General features: G+C 40.1%; 1 protein-coding gene across 2 annotated transcripts in view; it reads right to left on the bottom strand.

Moving 5' to 3' along the window:
- The window catches only part of KCNQ1 (potassium voltage-gated channel subfamily Q member 1), a 357,709-nt gene that overhangs the window by 98,893 nt on the left and 237,014 nt on the right, over positions 1–21,802 (bottom strand). For both annotated transcript variants that reach the window (XM_042785622.1, XM_032984887.2), the window contains 4 exons: positions 11,823–11,898; positions 4,860–4,954; positions 4,118–4,164; positions 3,240–3,301 (listed from right to left, as the gene is read on the bottom strand). In XM_042785622.1, coding sequence (XP_042641556.1) covers positions 3,240–3,301; positions 4,118–4,164; positions 4,860–4,954; positions 11,823–11,898 — 280 coding nt within the window. The remainder of the gene's footprint in view (positions 1–3,239; positions 3,302–4,117; positions 4,165–4,859; positions 4,955–11,822; positions 11,899–21,802) is intronic.

Below are 21,802 nucleotides of genomic sequence, written 5' to 3'. Positions count from 1 at the left end.
TGTAATCCGGCGCAAGGCCGTTCTCGGCGGGACCGGGCCGGCGCGTCTACACGCAGGCGCTGGGAGCACCGCGGCTCAGCGGGGTCTGGGGGCTCAGCCTGGGCACTGCGCTGCTGGGGGGGCTACGAGCCGTCTGGGCCAGCGCTGGCCCGTGTCCCGCCCGCCCTCAGAGCAACACAGCCCTTGCTGCCCTCAGCTTTGTAAGCAGCAGAGGACAACGGCAAAGTCGAAATAACACTGTGATTACATGTCGGATTGTGATTTCTTTCCACGAAGGCCCAGCGGGTTGTGCAGTTTCTAGTCAGGCTTACAAAGCCACCTCTGCAGCCGCTTGCCACAGTTACAAAATTCTATGGGAAGGAATGTGCAGGAAGGTTCCTCCAAGCGTGATTCATCCCCCTGGCTTTTGCGTATTAGGAAACAATCGTTAGTGACATTACCGCTACCTGTAAATATTACAACGGCAAGGTTTCCACTCAGTGCACAAGATGAAAAGACTCTACAGGACTCCCTCCCTCAGATGAACATATTCTTAAATTTAAAAGAAGAAAACATGATTTTTTGCTGATTTCAATACTTGGAAATTCAGATCCGTGCCATAAAGTATCATAATTCCTGCCAACGTACTGCTGTTTGACTCTAAGCATTTTATTTTTAAAATGTCCCTTCCCCTCTGTACTGCCAGCCATACATATGCCCCTAGAGCATGTTTGCTTGTGCCACAAGTACAAAAGCTTTGCAAGAGTGACATGATGTCCCAGGAACACAATTAAATAGCCTTGAAGACAGCACTTATTTGTAAACACTTATTGAGTTAAAATTTACCTCCACAGAAGCCTATAGGAATATACATAAAATTGGATTCTGCCTGTGATGTGCAAGTAACAGATCCTCTGCTGACAGCAGCCATCCATAAGCAGAAGAATCCAAAAGTTATAAAAAAATCAAAGTTCAGGGTTTCTACCCTTTCTGCTTTAACACAGACTAACAACTGTATACTAGCCTTCTACTGCAAGGAGCATACTGACCATCATTAAGAAAGATCTATTAGAAGAACTTAGCTTATTCCTGCGGCATGGCAAGTACCATGTAATTTCTTGCTGTAGCAGGAGTGTCCAAGTAATTTCAGGCTACCTCTCATTTTAAAGTGACTTGAAGGACATTTTTCAAATGCACAGAAGGTGGTCAGATGCTAACACTAGCCTGCAGAACTGAAAATTTCTCCTTCAGAAGTCCAAGACTCAAAACTAAATCACAAAGCAAATGGGATGTAACTGTTTAAAATATGTAGTCACCTCAAAAAACAGCTGATACAGACATTATTTACGTAGTGCTCAGCTCAGGAAGGATTTAATTGTATGTTGAAAGCATACCATGTACCATGTACTTTACAGGAAAGCAAATGCCAGTCTCTGAGAGCAAAGGTACCAAAAAACTGCCTTTGGCCACCATCTGCAGCAAAAATGTGATTTCAGAGTTGCCAGTGTGTTGTCATGTATACCACTGTTTGCCGAGTCCAACCGAAATTCTCTATTTTTAGCCTTCCAGCTACTTTCAGATAAAATTCCTGCAGATAGGACTAGCTGTATAGGGCAGATAACATACAACTCTGAAACCACAGATGACCTCATGCAACTGCAAAGAAAGAAGGGTCTGTTACTTAAAACAAGGCTAAAATTTAACCCGGCTATACTAAAATTAAACAGGGAGTGTTTTACAGTCCCATTACAAGACATAAAACAACAGTCACTATAAATTCACGGTGTACTTATTTGTAAGGATGTAAAAAGAGTAATTAATAACCCCAAACCGCTTATCTCTGAGCCAGTACAACACCAAAGCTTTCCCAGGCTTGTTGGGAGATTTTACAAATAGCACTGAGAAGCTATTTTAGCTGTCATTTGAGAATTATTTGTCCAAACCGAAAAGTCATTGCTCTTTGTCGTAAGTCACAAGATATTTTTTAGTGTTCCACACTTTTAGTTGACATTACGGAGAGAAAACAAATAAATGCAATCCAGACTTTCTGGAAAGGGCTTCCATGTGTAAGAAGGGTTGCCAGCCACAGATCCGAGCGAGTGCTGCACAGTGATTCTTCTTCATGCTAAATGCACCATACCTTCCTATCTTCTACTTCACCCTTTCTGTGTGCCACCCTATATGCCAAAAGGGACCTGTTCCCTTTTAAATGTCATTTATTTTCAATAGATTGAAGTACAGTTCTGAGTACTATCATTCAAGTTTTTCTTGAGTATTTCAGAAGTGTTAAGGAACAGCTCTGTCACAAGTGAATCAATACAGATCATGGTGCTCAGTTTGCATCCTTCGGGATGTGTTGTTCACACCTTTTTTGGTTTGCAGAATATTTACTGGATATTTCTTCAGAACAAATCCTTCATGAAGTTATCACATACTCCCAGTTGTGGAAGAAACACTCTGAAAGCTCTTTTCCTCAAGAAAAAATTTCACTCCTTAATACCGAATAAACAGTTTAGATACATGAGTGAAATAATACTAAGGTAAAGAAATTCTTTCACCCCCTCACCAAATCACCATAAGAGACCAGTAAAGGATTCAAACCATTTCTCTTAACTCTCCTTTTCCTTCCTTAATACAGGCAAACCTGTATTTTTTAACAGTGACATAGCCTCTACCTGACATCTAATTTTTCAAGCTCTGCCAGCACTGAAATAAAGGGTTACAAAGCATTTAACTGTTAATTTGAGATTATAGAACAAGCCTCATTTTTTTCTGGCTTCACGTCACTTGGAAGGAGAAACTCCATTTGTCATAAGGAATGAAAACCAGGACAGAACAAGGTTTGCTATCACTCTCTCTAAGGAATTGTAGGTGGAATTATATAAACAACAGAGCAATGATGAAAGGGAAATCTTAGGGACCATAACACAGTGAAATATTAAAGGAACAGAGCCTTTTATCTATTCTGGGGGAAGGAAGTAGAGCATTGAGACATATGTAATATATACAATTAAAAGTCAAACCCCCAAGTGAGTCCCAAAAGAGACCAAAATCAATTAAAGTCCATTTTTTTTCTTGTTCTGTTAAAATGACAAGAAAGAACCAAAAATGCAATCTGCCACAAAAAATGTGCTCCATCACCTGAAAAAGACAGGCATTCAACTCTATTTTAAGCTGAATTTTCCCCCACATCCTATGAAACAAGCACTGTTCAATCACAGACCATGCCCTCATTCACTGCCAGTCCAACTGAGGCTTACCTTGTCCTCCACCCTGTTCAGCCTGGCACCAATCGTGTTATTCCCTCGATCTTTGTTTTTTTCTGTGGAACAAGAAACATTTTCAAATTAATATATGGTGGTATAACAAAATAGCAGCAAGCCACAACAGGGTGTGTTTAACTAGCCCACCAACGCAGTGTAACTGAACACCTTTGCCAGGCTAGTAGTTCTATTCCTTAAAAGCAGCTTTTTGTTTCTTTTTATAGCAATAGCCCACGCCACAGCTTTTAATAGCCCTTAAACTTAAGGTACTTTCAACCTCGGTTTTATACTTTAACCTGGGAGAACAAAACTCTTCCCAATTTAGTTAATGTTTTAATTGCCATTTAAAGACAGTCTGCCACTATGCAAAAGAATCTACAGCAAACCTGAACAATACATTTGGTAACATTTTATCTTTTTTCCCCCCTATAAACTACATAGAAACATGAGTTTGAAAATGACATAGGCAGAGAGCTTTCATTAGCCAGACTTGTCACTAACAAACTTAGTACTTTGTGCTCATTTTCCAGTCTCTCTTCAAAGCAATCAGAGCTTTATGTGAATATTACTGATTTCATAGAAACTCTGTAATCATAGCACACCATTTTAATGAAAATACGGTGAGTCTCAGAGAGATCAGAGTCAGCATTTTGAAGACTTCAGTGCAAGTACGTGCTTTAAATATCTAAATAAGAACAACCTTATTTTAAAGGTGTTGATGACTAAATATTATTGTGGATGCCTAAACTGTAGACCACACTGGTTAGCACTGTTTTAAAAATTTAGCAACAAAATAAAAAGAATTTTAACAAGTATTCTCCATTAATTATATTTTCATCAGGTTAACTTTAGACACATCCTTCATATTAACTTACCTGAGACTGAGATAAAAAGAGATGGCTTCCCTATGGATTGGTCCAACCTATAAGACAAAAAGAATCATTTTTAGTTTTTATTAGCCTGAACCAGCATCTTCACTTTCTCTGGCTGGGGTGGGAGAACTATTCACAAACAAGCAAAGTGAAGTTCAAACAGTTCTGGTTTGTGCTGTAAGTGAAGCTGTTGCTTTGGGCTAAGAATAGCTCAAAAATAAAAAATAATAGCAAAAGGGGATTAGGCTTGGATTGGTCTTCAGCTTCTTTAATCACTGTAAAGTTCTGCCATGCCCATCGCTTTTCCATGTGAGCAGCACTGTCTCCTCTTTTCCTTGTTCTTCTGTAGCTTACTTGTTACATCTATTTGCCATCTCTTAGTTTGCTCTTAAGTGCAGTTCTACCAGAGCAGGCGACAGTATTCAACTCTACATGTATAATACAGCCCCCGACATACAGGGATTACAGTGTATAGTCAAAGCTAGCAGGGACTGAGGCAATACATGTAAATATAATGAAAATTTTAAGCCCCAGTCAACAGATTTTAATGCTCTTTGCCTTTTCCTTCCTGTGTGAAAATAAAGCTTTAATTGAATGCCATTTTGTATTCTGTAACTGCACAGGCCTACCAGTATGGCACCTGCAACACTGTTTGGTTTTGATCCCCAGCCCCAACTGCTGACTTATTTACAAACATCCCTGTGCTGGTGTTTACGGACAGAGTCACTGAACCTGGCTGACATACCTCCTCTGTAACTCCTTGATTCGCACCATGAGGTTGAGGTGGCCCTGAGAATACTGCTCAATAACATCTCGGACATCATAGGGCTTTCTAGCTTGCTGTAAAATAAAAAACAGAAAACATGTCTTTAAGCCACAAGGATGTAGGATTGGTCTATGGTAATGTAGATTTTTTTCAAGAGTCAACAGTAAGTTCTTTTAACCCTTTTTGACACTGTAAACATATGAGATATTTTGATTGTTGCCACAATCATACATTTTTTGTGGAATAATTATGACAGTTCTGATTTCATCTACCTTTTTGTAGGCCTACATGCCTTTCAAGAGATTATCCACCAAACTTGAGGCCAAAAAAATCTATCTGGCACTTTGCTCGGAAGTTTGTCATCACTCTAGTTTCTTCTAGAAATAAGGTTCATACTTCTCAGCCACCAAACAGTAAAGAGGTCTTTCACACACACAAGCCCTTATTCTCAGTCAGCAGCAATACAGCTGGAGTTCTCAGTTCAAGCTCTTCCCATAGGAAGGTTAAAGCAGAGTCCTGGCTGAAGGTGCATGACTGATTCCCTTTTCCAGAAAGACTGGATGACCATTTAAATCTACTAGGAAAAACTGGGAAAATACTGGTGCAAGGAATGATGAGGGAGAAAGCTCCATGTCTGTAATTTGCACTTCATACATGGGAAAGCCTTAATCTGACCTATTAGCAAAAAACCCACTTTTGTGTAGTATTAAAGACCATCATTTTAACCAATAAACACCACGACTACCTGGAAAGCAAGTGAATACCCTTGTTGAAGCACAGTGACAAATTAAAGATATCTTAATCCTACATCTAGAAACTAGAGTCCAATCAATGCCAGAGCCACACATCAGAAACAGCAATGAAGATCTAACACAACAGAGAAGAGGAAAGAGGAGAGAAATAGGGTGAAAACTTCACACATTAGTCCAAACAACAACACCTGAACTTATGATTTGGTAGAAAACTTTCTCTAAGATGCTAATCAAATCAGTCAAACAATAGAGTAACAATAAATGATATGCCAGCAGGTCGTGGGCGGTGACTGTGCCCCTCTACTCCGCTCTGGTGAGACCCCCCTGGAGTGATGCTTCCAGCTCTGGAGTCCTCAGTACTGGAAAGACACGGAGCTGCTTCACCGGGTCCAGGAGGCCACGAAGATGCTGGGGGGGCTGGAGCATCTCCTCTGTGAGGCCAGGCTGAGAGAGTTGGGGGCGTCCAGCCTGGAGAAGAGGAGGCTCTGGGGAGACCTTATTGTGGCCTTTCAATATATAAGGGGGGCTTATAAGAAAGATGGGACAGACTTTCCAGAAGGGCCTGTAGCCATAGGACATGGGGCAATGCTCTTAACCTAAAAGAGGGTAGACTCAGACAGATGTAAGGAACAAATGTGCTATGATGAGGCACTGGTACAGGCTGGTACAGGCTGCTCAGAGAGGTTGCAGGTGTCCCATCCCTGGAAATGTTCAAGGCCAGGTTGGACAGGGCTCTGAGCAACCTGCTCTAGCTGCAGATGTCCCTACCTATGGCGGGGGGTTGGGCTAGTTAAGCTTTAAAGGTCCCTTCCAACCCAAACCATTCTGTGATTCTATATTTGACTCATTCATTATGCTGCGTATAGATACTCTGTAGATAATTTTCAAGGTTTGTTAAAAACCTTGGTAACACTGAATTACAACTTTTTCTTTCTTGCACCTTTTGAGAGCAAGGAAAAGAGTTTACAGTGGTAGCTTCTAACACACCAGAATTTGTATCCCATCTGAGGTCCCAGAAATATTTTATCACATGTACTTCAAAAGCAGGAGATGTCTCTGCACTGTTTAACCTTATTTCACATGCTGCAGGTTTTCCTCAATTCCATCACACAAATACCTTCTCTTTTAAACCAAAGGAAAATGGGATACAATACAAAAACCAGTCTGTGGTACCTTCATGCAGTCCCCTGCACCTGACTTGGAGATAGCTCCCACATTTCCAGGAATCATTACTTTAATAAACGTTAATAATACCACTTCATCAAACAAATATTTCAGTCTGCCAGATTCTCCAAAGCCAACTGCAGACCTTGGGTGAATGTGAGATACTCTCTAGTGGAAGGCTAAACAGGAATGGCAATTGCTTCAATCTAACCAAAGAGTGCACAGAAGAATTCCCAAGAACCCCGACTGCTTACACACATATAAACCATAAGTAACGTCCACAAAGAAAGAAATATAATTCACTGATGGCGTAAGCCCATAAGTCTTTCCATGGACTAGTATTGTAAACATGAGGATACAAAAAAAAAATGGGGTTTGGATTATTTTTGTACTATAAATAAGCAAGAAAGAAATCTGCAAGATCAGCTTGGAAACTCCAGGTTCAGAAAAGCTGTTTCATAAGAACAAAGATGCAGAGCTTTCTCCTGCCATCCTTGTACTCTGATGCACGTGTCTGACACTAGAAAGAGTAGGTACGGCCCTGCCTGCTTTTCATTTTCCGGGCTGCTTTTTTCTCTTTAGAACAAGAACTGAAAACCTGGAATAAATAGAATTTATGAATGAAGCTTAATTTCTGAGTAGGATAGGGTATTTAATAGTCATTACTGATATTTCTTTAATTACTTCATATTGAAAGTTGATTTTCAAGAGAAAATACTCTTGATGTTGACAACATGTTAGCTTTGTAAAAGGAACAAAACCTGCAGCAGGCAATGGATGAGTATTGAAGAAACAAAAGTAGAAGCCTGTCCCACAGCTTTCCTTAACTACTTCTCTTCTTTACTTACGTCCCTCTGCTAACTAACCAATATTCATGGCAAAAATCTTCTTACATGAGTTAGAATTTCCCCCATCATATACAAAAGTTTGCAAAAGGCACCAAAGCCAACACCAAATATTAAATTTGCCCCCCTGGCCGTTGCTGTTCGCTAGTAACTGCATGTGCAGGGAGGCAGACCCAGGAAAGGGAGAGATGAATCCATGCAAGGGGAATTTCTGGGAAATGTAACCAAGTAACAGTCAAATAAAATGTGTAGAACATCCTTTGTAGCACAGGACACTCTGAACTACATTGTTTGGTACACCCCAGTATGGAGATTAGAAAAGATTACACACACAATTCACGATTCATACCATGGCAAATGAATTACATAAGACGATGAATTATAAGACTATAAATGTGAGATTTTCCAGTGAAATTGTAACAAACCAGGCAACAGTTACTCATGTCATCAGTGGAACTGCAACCTGTATTTTTAGTGTACGCTATGTATAGAATATTTGCCATGGTGAAAAACATAACACAAGTTAAAAACATATTTTAGAAGGAAACTGATTTGCTTAACAGGAAGAATTTACATGGAAAGAGAAAAAAATTCAAAATCAGATCAAATCCCTGGTCTCTGGATCTGTGACAGATATCACAGTTGTATCCACATGTGTAAGCCTTAAGACATTTAGAAACTTTCTTAAATGGAAGAGAAAGGTTATTTACTCATGAATCCAGCTAATGGAGTAACCCAGTATGGTGATTTTCCTTCCGAAATTCAGTTTTAAGGTTAGAGTGTGCCAAAGACATCTGATTTATAATTAATACATGAAATTAATTTTTGGTAGGTGAGGTGAACAAAGCCTAGAAACCCATTAATTTCTAAGTACTGTTTTCCCTATAATCTACATAATCCTTCCTTAACCATGAGCCATTCATCTTAACCGATGCACAGGACTTGTATTGACCACTAGTAGAATATGATCTTTCCTACACAATTTGAAACAGTCCTACAGACTTTACAAGAGCATAAACACATCCATAAAAAAGGTATTAATTCTTTATAATATCATGCTGGGTTCTTAAATGGACATGATCACATGGACTATATTCAAACCTAGACTTTAAAATAGAACATAAATTTCTCCCCTTCTATTAAAAAGGAAATGATGCCCAAGTGTGATGTTCCACAAAGAATTGCTTTTCATGTCCTTTGAAATTTCTTTGTATCCCTATTTAGCTTCTCTTTATTTTATTTATTTTTTTTAAACAGGAAGGCTCTGCTTTCTAACTGACTTTTGTGCTTGTGGTGCCATCACTCCCCGTTATTAATTTAGCTCTTAATAAAAGTATCTAGGCAAATTTAGGTATACAGGTGTATCCTGAAAACAGCTGGTATAGTTTAAGAACCACGCTGGGTTCATGCTGGGACCTATTTTGCAAAATTTCCCTCTTCCTCTCTTTCTTCCTATGATTCCCCTCCCCAAAAGCTTCAGAGGCATCTCTAAAAAATACTCCTTTTAAGTGCTGGCCGTGCAATTACTTATGTTCCAGCTAATTTTAATCATGAATAGTCCAATGGACTTCAGATGAAATTTTTTTTTTTTCAATAGTTATAGAAAAAAAAAATCTGAATTATTTTTTAGGAAGATATATTTTACATAAACACAGAAACCTTAGAAGGCAAGTATCTACCAGAAAACAGCTATGCAGATCTCTTAAATACAGAAAGAAACATTTTTAAAATGCATCTTCTGCTTTACCTTAACTTCAGATATTGTATTGGATTGGTTATTAGAAACTGTAGAGTCATTACTTGGCACATGTTTAAACTTTTTATTTTCTTATGACTATTTTATGTGCATACAATAGCACAAAGGAGATTTACAACATACTTTTGAGGAAAGAATAATGACAGTGGTTATCTCTTAATTACAGGAGAGATTTTCAAAAGCACCTTGTGGCTTGAATTTCAAGGTGACTTTGTGCATTAAGTTACTTAGGTGCTTTTGAAAACTGTACCTCTGGTGCTCTCCAAATTTTTAAACTCGGTCATAACCTTGTATTCAGAAATTATGGAGGAGTATCAGATATCCCCCGTACGTTCCTACTGGGAGATTCTGCTTCTGACAGAAACAGCAGCGTATCGCTTGTAGGCAGGAGTGACTCAAGATACATTTCACCTCAGCCTAACTGACATTTTTAGTTCTTTAGTAACAGCTAATATTGATAGCTCAGGAAGAAGAAAGACTGCTGAAGAAGGATGAGAGACAACCTTGTTAAGGGATTTTGTAGATGGCCAAGACCAGGTCTTTTGCAGATGTGAAAGTGAGAGTACAACTGAGAAGCCAGATTAGCAACTGGGATACCGAGTACAAACAAGTTTAAGTATGAACTGAATAGTCCCATTCTATTCAGTCAAATGCTTTTCAGCTTCTATCAAATCATCTGCCGCAGGGGAGTTTCATTTATTTGCCAGGTGGATAATGTTGCACACAGTGTTCAGGCATTTTCAAAATCTGTTTTTGACAAATACCACTTGGGAGGTAGATACAGTGTGTAGATTTCTTGTTTCTAAGCGGTTTAGTTAATACCATGGCAAATATTTTATGATCTAAAATTTATGAGAGCAATGATTCAGCAATTACCACAGAGCAAAAGATCACAATCAGGTTTTAGAATGAGAATAAATTAAAGTTTAATGGAACTGGCCACATTTAGGCACTTATTCACACAAGAGCAGTGGACACATCTCTGGAATGGGCCACATCCCTGGCAACGTTACAAGTGCTGGCCAGCAAGTGTTAAGGAGCTTCTCAACAAAATGACTATAAATATTATTTTCAAGTAGTCCAGACATTGTGCCTTCTTAATTTCAGTCTAACAAAAATAACAGGTGAAATGTGCTAGCAGAAACTTTCTGAAAGCGCTTTCTCCAAGAGAACCCCAGGCATGGGAGATTTCAGCCTAAATGGTGACAGTCTGAATACATTATACCTAACTGAAACAAATTTCTGAAAAGTTCAGGCAACGTTAGCCATAAATTAGCTCATGAATTTTAGTAAAAAGACTCAAAGTAGAAATTGTGAAAGAATTCAGGCAGTGCTTTCTGAATTTCAATGAGGAAGCAGCAGCAAGCATCGCCTTACAGAAACAGTGATCTCCTGGACTGTTGGTGGTCATCATCACCTTTTTGATCCTAAACGTTGCACCCTTCAAATTGGAAGGAAAAAGGAGGACACCCTCCCTTTACGGGGGGTCTAGATTGAGGGTGGGAAAGCTTTTTAGTCAACTGTAAGCAGTAATGGTGAGGTCACATATGAAAATGGACATGGGCAGTTAAGGCCACCTCTTTGTTTGCATTTTCAGTTGGGAAGCCTGTTTTCCAGAGATTGACCCTTATTAATTAGTTTTAAGTAATATAATTCTTACAGATACACATGCTCACCTGATTTAAATCAGGCTGAAGGCTGTTGACAGGTGTTTTTACTGGATTAATGAAATTGATTTAGAAACCACATTCTTAGAAAGTTTGCATTCAGAATATTTTATTCAGACCACTCAGCAAGGTTGATTAGCTACTGCTAAATGCTTACAGTATTGCAATACCGCAGCAAGCAAAGTGGCACACAGCAAACGTTTCAGTGAGGGCTAGAGGAGTAAAGAGAACTGATATCTCACAAAATGGGAAGGCGGTCTCCTACATATGCAGAGGGGAGAAGGGAAAAGGAAGGAGAAACCTTCCAATACGCTAACAAATTTCCACCCCAGTTTCTTATCAGGACTTCATTATCATTGAGTAAAAGACAGAAACAAGGCTGAGGTAGTATTTTAATCTCTAATCCTACTGACTCGGCACGACAGTAACATACAGCTCAGAATTAATGGAGACATATGAGAATGTTTGCACTGCGAGAAAGAGACAGCGATAACAGAGGGTTAAGGGTCAAGTCCATTAGCAGAAAATAACATTTTAATTCAGACTACATTTCAGGAGTTTAGCCTATTTCCAGTGCATCCACAGTTGACTAGCCTGCTGCTAAACAACCACCCTATTGAAGGAGGGAGAGAATAGTGGGTGTAGCTCACCATTACTGAAGAGAGACTAACACAATTCATTTAAGTTTCTAAAAGAAACAATGAATCAGGAGAATAAAAGGGTTTATTTAGAAAAGGAGCTTTCTATTCACAACTCACCTGAAACTTTTTCTTTGCCACAAAATACTGCATCCTACGAATCACCTTAATTGCAGCGCGGTGGTGTTCTCGCAGCCTGTGGGAAAAATGAGGAAGGTGAGTGGGGTGAAAGAGCATCTCCATCCACACAATAAATATAACAGTCTGCAGTAAATGCTTCACTAACACGTGAATGTGTAATGTAAGTAGTTGCGATTCAGCCTGGGAGCACAACACACTATTATGTTGACCTTCCCCACCTTTCAAGAAGGCTATAAAAATCCAGGATTTTATCTGACCTGTGCTAGCTTTGCGTACATTTCACAGTAAAGAGGTGTCCACATAACCTCCTCCTATGTCTAAGCAAACCTCTTTCCCAGTTTCACTTCCATCAAAAAAAAAAAGCTATCGGGTTTCTGCATATTCAGCCATGCACAGCTTTGAAACACAGTTACTCTAGAAATCCAGATTGTGGGGTTTTTGTAGGGTTTTTGTGGGCTTCCACACCCCACCCCCCCCACCGCCCCCCAGTCCTGGCCAATACGTTCCTTCATTTACATTCATTAGTTTTTCAAAAAATATTTAAATATTTTAAGTAACACCCTAAAGATTTGAGTCATCGACTGCTAAACAATCCAAATGATCTTGCAGTAGCTGGATGCAACATCTAGATACACATGTATCCCAAAACCAAACTGCAAGTGTATATAAAGACAAAATAATCTGAAATTCTTTAAATAAATGTATCCCCCTCTTCATGTACATGCATATGAAGTGAAAACAGGATTGAAAAAGAAGAATTTGCTCTTTGTACTTTAAAATAACAGATTTTCATAGTATGTGACATTATTTTTTAAACAGTTCATTAAAAGCAACAGGTCTTTTAAATTTTTCAAAGCTTGCAAAAAGAATGTATTTTTCTTCTTAACATTAAAATATCAAATCAAACATTTAAGCTGTGCTGATGATTTATCCTACTTGCTCATTCTATTACTCTTGTCAAGATGTGCTTGAATGAAGCTGTTACACAATCTTTGTTTCCTTTTCAAATGCATGAACATCTAGTATTTCTAACTCTTAGCCCAAACAGACTTCTAGTGATGGCTTTGGGGAAGCAGCAGTAAAGGCAGAGTTAGCTATTCCAGATGTTTTATCCTTATATAATTATTAGTAGTAATACTGATAGACAGGCATATGGAGACATTACTAGGCAGTGCTTTCTGTCCGTACTGAACTTGACAGTGTTCACACTCACTATGGGATGGAAAAGTAATTTTTAAGTTTTGTACATGTTTGGATCTTTGATATGATATAGCATGGCATCACCCAAGACTCTTCGGTTAAATGTAACATGGAATTGTAGTGAGTATTCATGTACTTCCTCAGGACAAATTTCTCCCAACAAACAGAAGTTCTACATGTGCAAACGGTGGATGTCTGTCTCCTGAACAGCATGGCAAGTGTAGCTGGGGCATTCCCTTTCTGAAAACTCACACTTTTTAGTGGGAAAATAGCTTTCTGCAAAGCCCAAATCAGAACCAAAAAAGCACCCTCATTTGCTACTTCTAGATACTGCCTCTCACGTGTTTCTTTTTTTTTCTGTTACAGAAATTGTTCAGATTTAGCAATGACAGGCAAGATTACTTTTTCCAGCTATAGTGTAAAATATGGTTGTTTTTCAAACTAATAACATACAGGTTCCCACCACAGGTCTACAGATCACCAAGGCTGTAAGTGCATTTATATGAAGTGACAGTTCCTCAATAATTATGCACCGATCGGTGAATGTGCAGCTGGATCTGTACAGGGCGGCCCTTCTCTCTTAACACCTGACCGAGGTGTCTCAGAGAGACTCTCTCCAGGCCCCTGCTCCCCCAGATCTGACTGCAACAGCATGGGTCATGTTACAAAACCAGAAATTTGCTCCGCCAAACTGGGACGGCTACTTGTTGGGATCAAGCCCCGGTGAATGGAGTCAGCCGAATAGTTTATGCTATCCCTGTTCTGCGAGCCCTTGCTGCATCACTCCGCTGCTAGGGACAAGGACAACTTCCCCAAAACCTGAAGGAAATAAGGTGTGTGGGGTTTTTAAGTTCTGCTTCACAGAGATGGGATCCAAAAAGATAAGTGCTACTTAATCTTCTATTAAATATCAAGGGTGTGAAAGTGTAACTGTCACGCAGCTGTACATCCCATACATAAATGCACACAAAACTATCTTATGACAAATAGAAATAAATCTCAATTGCAATAAAACTGCTTGTAGTATTTTGGTTTATGCCTCATTTCCTCTGGGGTGTTCTTCACAGTCCATTATTTCTGAGTAAAATATTTTTATTTGGGACAGACAGTCACCAGTAAAACACACCAAATCTCTCATTCTCTATCTGGGTGACGAGTCTCATCTATAAGCAAGACAGACAGATAATAAAAGTAATATTCACCATTCAGTGAAATAACAAAGCTACACCACCAAAATGATTTTCCAATGCAGCTATTTTACATCAATCATTGTTCAGTGATAACATGAACTTCCATGCCAGGAGGGAAAGTTAATATTCTCATTTTATTCCTTCCCATTTCCAGCTCCAGCAGGAAACCCTACAGTAAGCTTGTTTCTGCTTATGCTGTAAAATCTAATTCGGCACAACAGGCTGTCCTGATTCCCCAAGATTAAATGCTTCTGCGATGAGGGAAGGGAATAAAGGATTTAATTAGTAGCCAAGGTTATGATTCACAGTTGTTTGATCTCTTTCGCAAACTGGTAACAAATGCTTTAGTAAATTGAAAGTTTAACCATTAACTGGCAATATTTGTTTGTTCAGCCACTCGTGACATCTCTGAATTCTGGTTACAGAATGTCTGTCTGCAACCTCAGGGGACAAACAGCCTGTTTAGATGCCAGATAGCCACTCGATACATGACCATCCCCAGAGCAAGAGTTTCATGAATACTGGTTGTTTTTTTTTTTTTTTTTCTTTTTTTAGAAGCGTGGAGGGAAATGACATCATCTGAGAGTGCTTACAGGGAGCAGCAACATACCTTGGCTGTGCCTGCACCCTGCAGCGAGCGGGAAGGGGCCTCTGGAGCCGCCGACGGCAGGGCCGCCCGCCCTCACGCTGGGGACAGGGCTGGCTCCAGAGACCCCGCTTGCTTCTGTGGAGCTTGCAGGACCTGAGCTCTTTTGCACTTGAAATCCCTCATTTTTACACATTTGGTTTTGCCTAACTTTGGGAGAAAGCTTGTCTGAGGGCATGAGCAAGAGGGTCAGCAGACAAGGGTTCTGCCCCTTTGTTAACAAAGCTATTTTCCTCTCCTGACAGCTCCTCAGGCTTTGAGCTTCAGGCTCACCATACCCATTAGTGTCATAATAACCAACATCTGAAGGGACTCACTAATCACCATTTGAGTGATTCCAACAACCATCAGCATATTACTTTCAAAACCAAACTGAAGCAGTTTGTATGCCTGTAAAATCAGTCTAAAGATTACTGCTTCCAATACTAGACAACATTTCAGCCTGCACTGGCTACCAGCAATTTTCCTTCTCAATATAAACACAGCATATACTACATGACATTTCCCGTGGACTTAAACTCACGGAATTAGGTCCCAGAGCCGCCAGTGATGCCATAACATTGTCAGAACCCATAGGAATGATCCAGAAGGATGAAGGAGGATATAACAACTCAGCAAGTGGAGAGCAGTGACGAGTGGTGTTCCTCAGGGGTTGGTGTTAGGCCTGGTGCTGTTTAACAACCTTGTTGGCGACACTGACAGTGGGATCAAGAGCACCCTCAGCAAGTTTGCCAACAGCACCGAGCTGTGTGGTGCAGGGACACGCTGAGGGCAGGGATGGCATCCAGAGGGCCGGGCTGGAGAGGGGAGCCCGTGTGAGCCTCATGGGGTTCAACAAGGCCAAGGGCAAGGTCCTGCCCGTGGGTCGGGGCAATCCCCAGCACAAACCCAGGCTGGGCCCTCGAGGGGTGGCTGGAGAGCAGCCCCAAGGAGAGGGACTGGGGGGGTTGGTGGGGGGAAAACTGCTCGTGAGGCAGCCCCGTGCGCTCGCAGCCCAGAACCCACCCGTGCCCTGGGCTGCAGCCAGAGCAGGGGGGGCAGCAGGGCCAGGGAGGGGATTGTCCCCCTCTGCTCCGCTCTGGGGAGACCCCCCTGCAGTGCTGGGGCCAGCTCGGGGGCCCCCAACAGCAGAAGGACCCGGAGCTGCTCGAGCGGGGCCAGAGGAGGCCACGGAGATGCTGGGGGGGCTGGAGCAGCTCCCCTGGGGGGCCGGGCTGAGAGAGCTGGGGGGGTTCAGCCTGGAGAAGAGAAGGCTCCGGGGAGACCTTCGAGCGGCCTCCCAGGGCTTAAAGGGGGGACAGGAAAGGTGGGGAGGGACTCTGGATCAGGGGATGTAGGTATAAGTCAAGGGTTAATGGTTTTAAACTGAAAGAGGGGAGATTTAGATTGGATATATGGAAGAAGTTCTTCCCTGTGCCGGGGGTGAGGCGCTGGCCCAGGGTGCCCAGAGCAGCTGTGGCTGCCCCTTCCCTGGAAGGGTTCAAGGCCAGGTTGGACGGGGCTGGGAGCCCCCTGGGCTGGTGGGACTGGGTGGGCTTTAAGGTCCCTTCCAACCCAAACCAATCTCTGATTCCATCAACATCAGAAAACCATTCTAGTGGTAATAGGGTTAACAGATTCATACAAAGATACATTATTTGTAGGTATAAACTAGGCTTGCTTTAATTGTGCACTGAAAAAGTAACCTGTTGTGGATGCAGGCGTTCCTCAAATCATAAGAACTGAGGATAACACACACCTCACCCCCACTCCCCTCAGCAACGAAATACAGTGGATTGAACACCTACATTATAAAAGAAATCCTGACAGAATAAAATTACTAGAAAACATTAGTTTTTCCTGCCTCCTTTTGTTGTTAGGACACTTAACCTACAACAAGTCATTTGGAGGAAATCTGATCTCTTCATTAGTCCATTGGAAATCTGGACTGGAATTTCACGTCATTTGGAAAACAAGCACGCTAAAGAACTTCAGGTAATTTTACGGATATTCTAATTTGGTTGGAAAGTTGCTATATATTTATAAATGCTCCAGACTATTATAATGGAGCCATTGGTACATTTGCCTGCAATACTATTCACTTGTCACAACACAGCCAGCCAAAACCTCAGTGGGTTTCCCAAGATGTGGCTCATTCCCCAGTCCCACACTCACCGGCAGCCACAGTGAATGTCACCAGCTTCAGCCAGCACCCGCCTGCCGCCGCCCTGCAAGGGGACCTGCAGGGCCGCCCCAGAGCAACGATTTCTGGGACCAAGGCTGAGATTTTTGGTTACAAAAAGCAGGTGGCTTTACAAAAAAGGAAGTCAGCAGTTGCACGCTTTAGTTGTTTTATGTTTCAAGAAAAATAAAAACTTTTTTTGTTTTGTAATGAAGTTTTACAAGATTAATAGCTATTATGAAATACACAGTTCCTTCATTAAAGGACAAAAAGAGGAAAACAATTACTAATTAGATAGAAATATGTCCTTAGAAAGCTGATGATTTTTGTACAAAATCCTTAGTAAAGCCGTTAGAACTTTGTTCCCCTTTTCATCTCAGGAAGGTGTTCTACATATTGGTTTAGTGTTAACAGAAATATTAAAGCAACAAGACAGAGGAAAGGTGGTGCTAATTTCCTATTTATAACACTTTCCTTTTGTTCATTTGTAGAACATTTTATTATCAAGACCATAATGTCTGGCACAGACCTCCCAATGTACATGGACGCTGATATTATCGGAGTTAAAAGGTCAGCGGTGTCTATTCATAATGAGTTTAACAAGAAGGAAAACTCAGTAGGAGAGAGCCACAGATCTATAATATCTTTTACAAAATGCCCATTTCTCAGTAAACCTAACACTGATTTGAAGTCAAGCTCAGTTTTCAAACATATTTAAATTCTCTACAGTCATCTTAAATTTCTGACTTAGGACAGAGCTAAAATATTAAGAAAGAAGGCTGAAGCTTTTGGCAGTAATCATTATTTAGACTTGAACTTTATCTTTAACACATCAGATTTTAATAATATGTTGTGCATGTGAACTGAAATATTTTTTTCCATTCAGGCACTGAAAAGCGTTCCTTGTCACAGAATCTGGTGGACGAGACTCGTAACTATATTAAGCCATTTCATTAGTGCATTTAAGTCTAATGAAATCTTTCATCGTTAGTCCTCCAGGCACTTTGGGTATAGAATTTGCTGTGGCTCAAGGTTATTCTCGTCTTTTCACACATTCTGTCATTCCCTGCCCATTACAGTTGATAATGGGCAACATTTTAGATGCGATAAATTGGAAGGGATTAGGTTGCATCGCTGTGTATTTTGTAATAGGAAATGCATGATCTCCTTACCCAGGAACATAAACAGAATCACTGATTATTTCAAATAATGTGGACTACCCAGCTTTTCCTTTCATTAGTTGCTAGAGCTTGGCAACTGCTGTTTGTCATCACTAGGTTCATTTATCAGGGGCTCTCAAAATATGCCCTGGCCCATAAATGATTCACAAAAATCATCTTAAGAGCAAACCAGTAAAAGCTGCCCAGAAGTGTCAGAAAAGTATGACGACACTTGAAGAGCAAACCAGTTACAAAACTGAACTTTTATTAAATGGGCTTCAGCCAAGCTTAGTGTTCACATAAATGCTCCCATAACATTTTTAATGGACAAACATTCTCTACTAGACCTTGCCCTCTGGAATTCCCATCCACTCGTGAAAATAAAGTTAGAAACTAGTGACAAGACAAATGAAATTAATTCAGCTATCCCCCAGTCCTCACCTCCAGGGTCTTCACAATTTTAAATGCAATAGGAATACAGAAATAATAGATATACCTAGAACAAGGAGAATCACAAATAGCAGGTAAGCTAGATTTTTAAAACTTCTTTGGTCTTAACAGTCAAAGGCATTTGAGTAATTTTTGGCAAACAAGTAGTCTGGTTATGAAAGATTTGTGTCTACTGAACTCTTATCCATGCTCGTCAACAGGTAAGATACCATCAAATGCATCTGTTAGCTAGGCACTGAATAATTCAATGTCAGCAGCAAATGATTTCTGTGAAGACATTCAATTTATGAATTCTATTGAATAGTACATTTTGAGTGTTTAATTTTAAAAATGCAAGCTTCTTTGATTTAAATGCCCATGTCTCATAATGTAATTTCTGTTCTCTACCTACAGGAATGCAGCGGCTGACTTCCCATAGGAATAGTAGTGATTACACATTTTTAAACTGCTCTGCAAGAATACTCTGTGAGAATAATGTCAAATTCAGTCTTTCGGTGAACACTTCAACCAGTAAACATCTTGATTATTCTTTACTGAATGTGAAAACAGCCCCAGGGGAATTATCTTAAGCTGAATTATCATTTGTAAGCTCCTCTCCCAACTATGTATTCTCCCAACTATCTGTGGCTGGTCTTTTTTTTTAATTTAAAATATGTGATTTTAAATCCACAGTCATCTTTTAATGGATTTGTATCTTATTTTATGGCATCTTTCATGTCTCCCTTCTCAAAAGTCATGGGTTTAACTCAGGAATCCTTTCATGTAGTTATAGAAATCCTCCTTTCTCTACAGATAGACTGGTTTAGCTTGGTTTGTGGACTGTTAAGAGACATGCAAAAAAGTTTAAAATATAACATTGCCTTTGGAGGATTTTGATGTTTTCGTATCTTCAGTTAATAATAAAAATAGCCTTCTATTATATGAAATGTTTTAACAAGGAAAAAAATTGTGCAGGTTTTCATCGTCATGCCATCGGAGCACAGCATCTAACTGGGGGAAGCCGTCAGAAAGCTGCAGCCTCCCTGAGGGGTGGGCAGCTCCACACCCCCAGCCTGGAGCGTGGCATGAAACGCAGAAGGTTTGGGAAGCCGTTTTTCTGATAGGGAACACAAGTCTCACAAGGGGTTTGGCTTCATAACTCACCTGAAGTACAAACTCTCAAATATCTATACTGCTGCATGCCGACTATATTGCTGTAACTCAAGGTGGATCATTTTACAACTGAGTTTTCAAGAACAGCCTTCTACAAAGCATTTATGTGATACTGGAAGACTGGACACAGGATAAGGAAGATAAGTACACTATAAAAACAAAGTTTTCGAGCACCCTGACCCTCTACTCAGTTCCCAGTTGTCCCCCTATTCCTCAGCATATTTTGACAAACAAAATAAAAACTGGCTTCCTACTAAACTGAAGACAATCCAGAATAGCTAAACAAATAGGATTTTACAGTGCAACGCTCAGATTTGTCCAACTTCTCTCAGGGTAAATGGTCCAATACGTAGCATGTCTAGAACCCAGACAAATTGCTGTAGCTAGAATAAAGATAATGCAGATGTTTTCAGAACTGAAGGTATGTTGGGCCAAACAGATGTAGCATCAGAGATTTCCTTTGTGGTCTGCCCACAATGATGCTTGCTAAGAACATAACCCTTGCTGTAAAAGTTTGTGCTGAAGTCAGGCAAGTGCATGTGATTTCTTGTACATCCTAAATTGCCTTTGCTTTATATTTTCACAATTCTATTTTTACTTATGTCTGTTACCAGGGTATGAAGAGTTTCACAAAGGACATGGGAGGCGTGGGAGGGGTGGAAAGGAAGACAAAATTATTTTTGGAAGGGACTGAAATACTCTGTTGAGAAAGCAGGAAAAATATAAAAACCAGTTCCCATTTTGTCAGAACTGGCTATTGTTCCCCAACTTTGATGATATTGTTATCAAATACCAATTGATATTGATACCCATATCAAATCACAGTGAACCTTTATTTAGTTCTTCACTCTCTGAATCTTGTTGAGTTAGAAGGCAGTTGCCTTGTTACATGGTTTCAAGGCCAAGCAATTTGAAAGTAACTAGACACAAATGAGATCACAGATAAGTATAATGTACAGCACTGTCTTACAGACATACTAAACTTTTCTAAAGAAGTTGAAGACAGAACACAACAGAGCTGTAGTTTAGTGCACACAGAAAGCCATGGATATTATTATTTTGCAGCATCTGGTTAAGAGCAATCTTTTCAGATAAAAAAAAAATATATAATTTGCAGAGCTTTGTCATTCATGGCTCTGAGTTATACAAGGAAACGCACGGCTACAATCAGTGATACTGGGAAGAAATAATCATATTGCCTGTGGTTACTTGCCTCTCTACTGTTGGCCTGTTAAACTTACAAGAACCTTTATATATTAAACCAGCTGATGTTACACTACTTCATTTATACTCAATAAGTTGATGACACTACATGGTAGCTCTTTGTTGTAGTTGTTGCAGGGAGTTACAAGAGCACTGCACACTCTAGGCTATCTGGCTTAAATTGCATTGCCCACAGTACACATCGGATACAACCTGTACACAAAAATATCTAATGCCGAGTATGAGACATCACGAAGCATCAAAATTGTAGTAAACTCATTAAGAATTCTCAATTATTTGTTTCCACTGTACATAATATTTTAACATAATTTAATATATGCAGTAGCCCACATCTTAATAAAGACTCATCATGTAATACTAATAATAATATTTCATTTAACCTTTTGTTTTGAGACAAAAGAAATAAGTTTTTATTGGGTTGATTACTGAAGCACTTCATAGGGGATCTGTGGAAGGTCAAAACAATATTGCTTTGCTACTTATTTAACCTCACACAATGGCTGCAGCCAGAACCTCCTTCAGTTTTTTTCCCCGCATCTCAGTAATATGTGTATTTTTAAATAGTGGTGAACAGAGACAAAAAAGTTGTTTTTTCTTTGTAAAACCAATCATAAATAAGAGGCTAGATTCACTCATACACCCTCACAAGTTCAGGCTATTCTACCAAGGCAAAGTAGCTAAATCGAGAGACTATCTCAGCTGTTCAACCCAAATGAAAGTAATTACACAGTTGTGACTGACAAAATAAAGTGGCTCTCATGTTGCAGACACAGGAA

The sequence above is a fragment of the Tyto alba genome, unplaced genomic scaffold (assembly GCF_018691265.1).
Source record: "Tyto alba isolate M040663 unplaced genomic scaffold, T.alba_DEE_v4.0 Super-Scaffold_8, whole genome shotgun sequence".
Lineage (NCBI taxonomy): Eukaryota > Metazoa > Chordata > Aves > Strigiformes > Tytonidae > Tyto > Tyto alba.
Note: the sequence above shows the minus strand (reverse complement) of the source record. Positions and strands in the feature narration are given on the sequence as shown.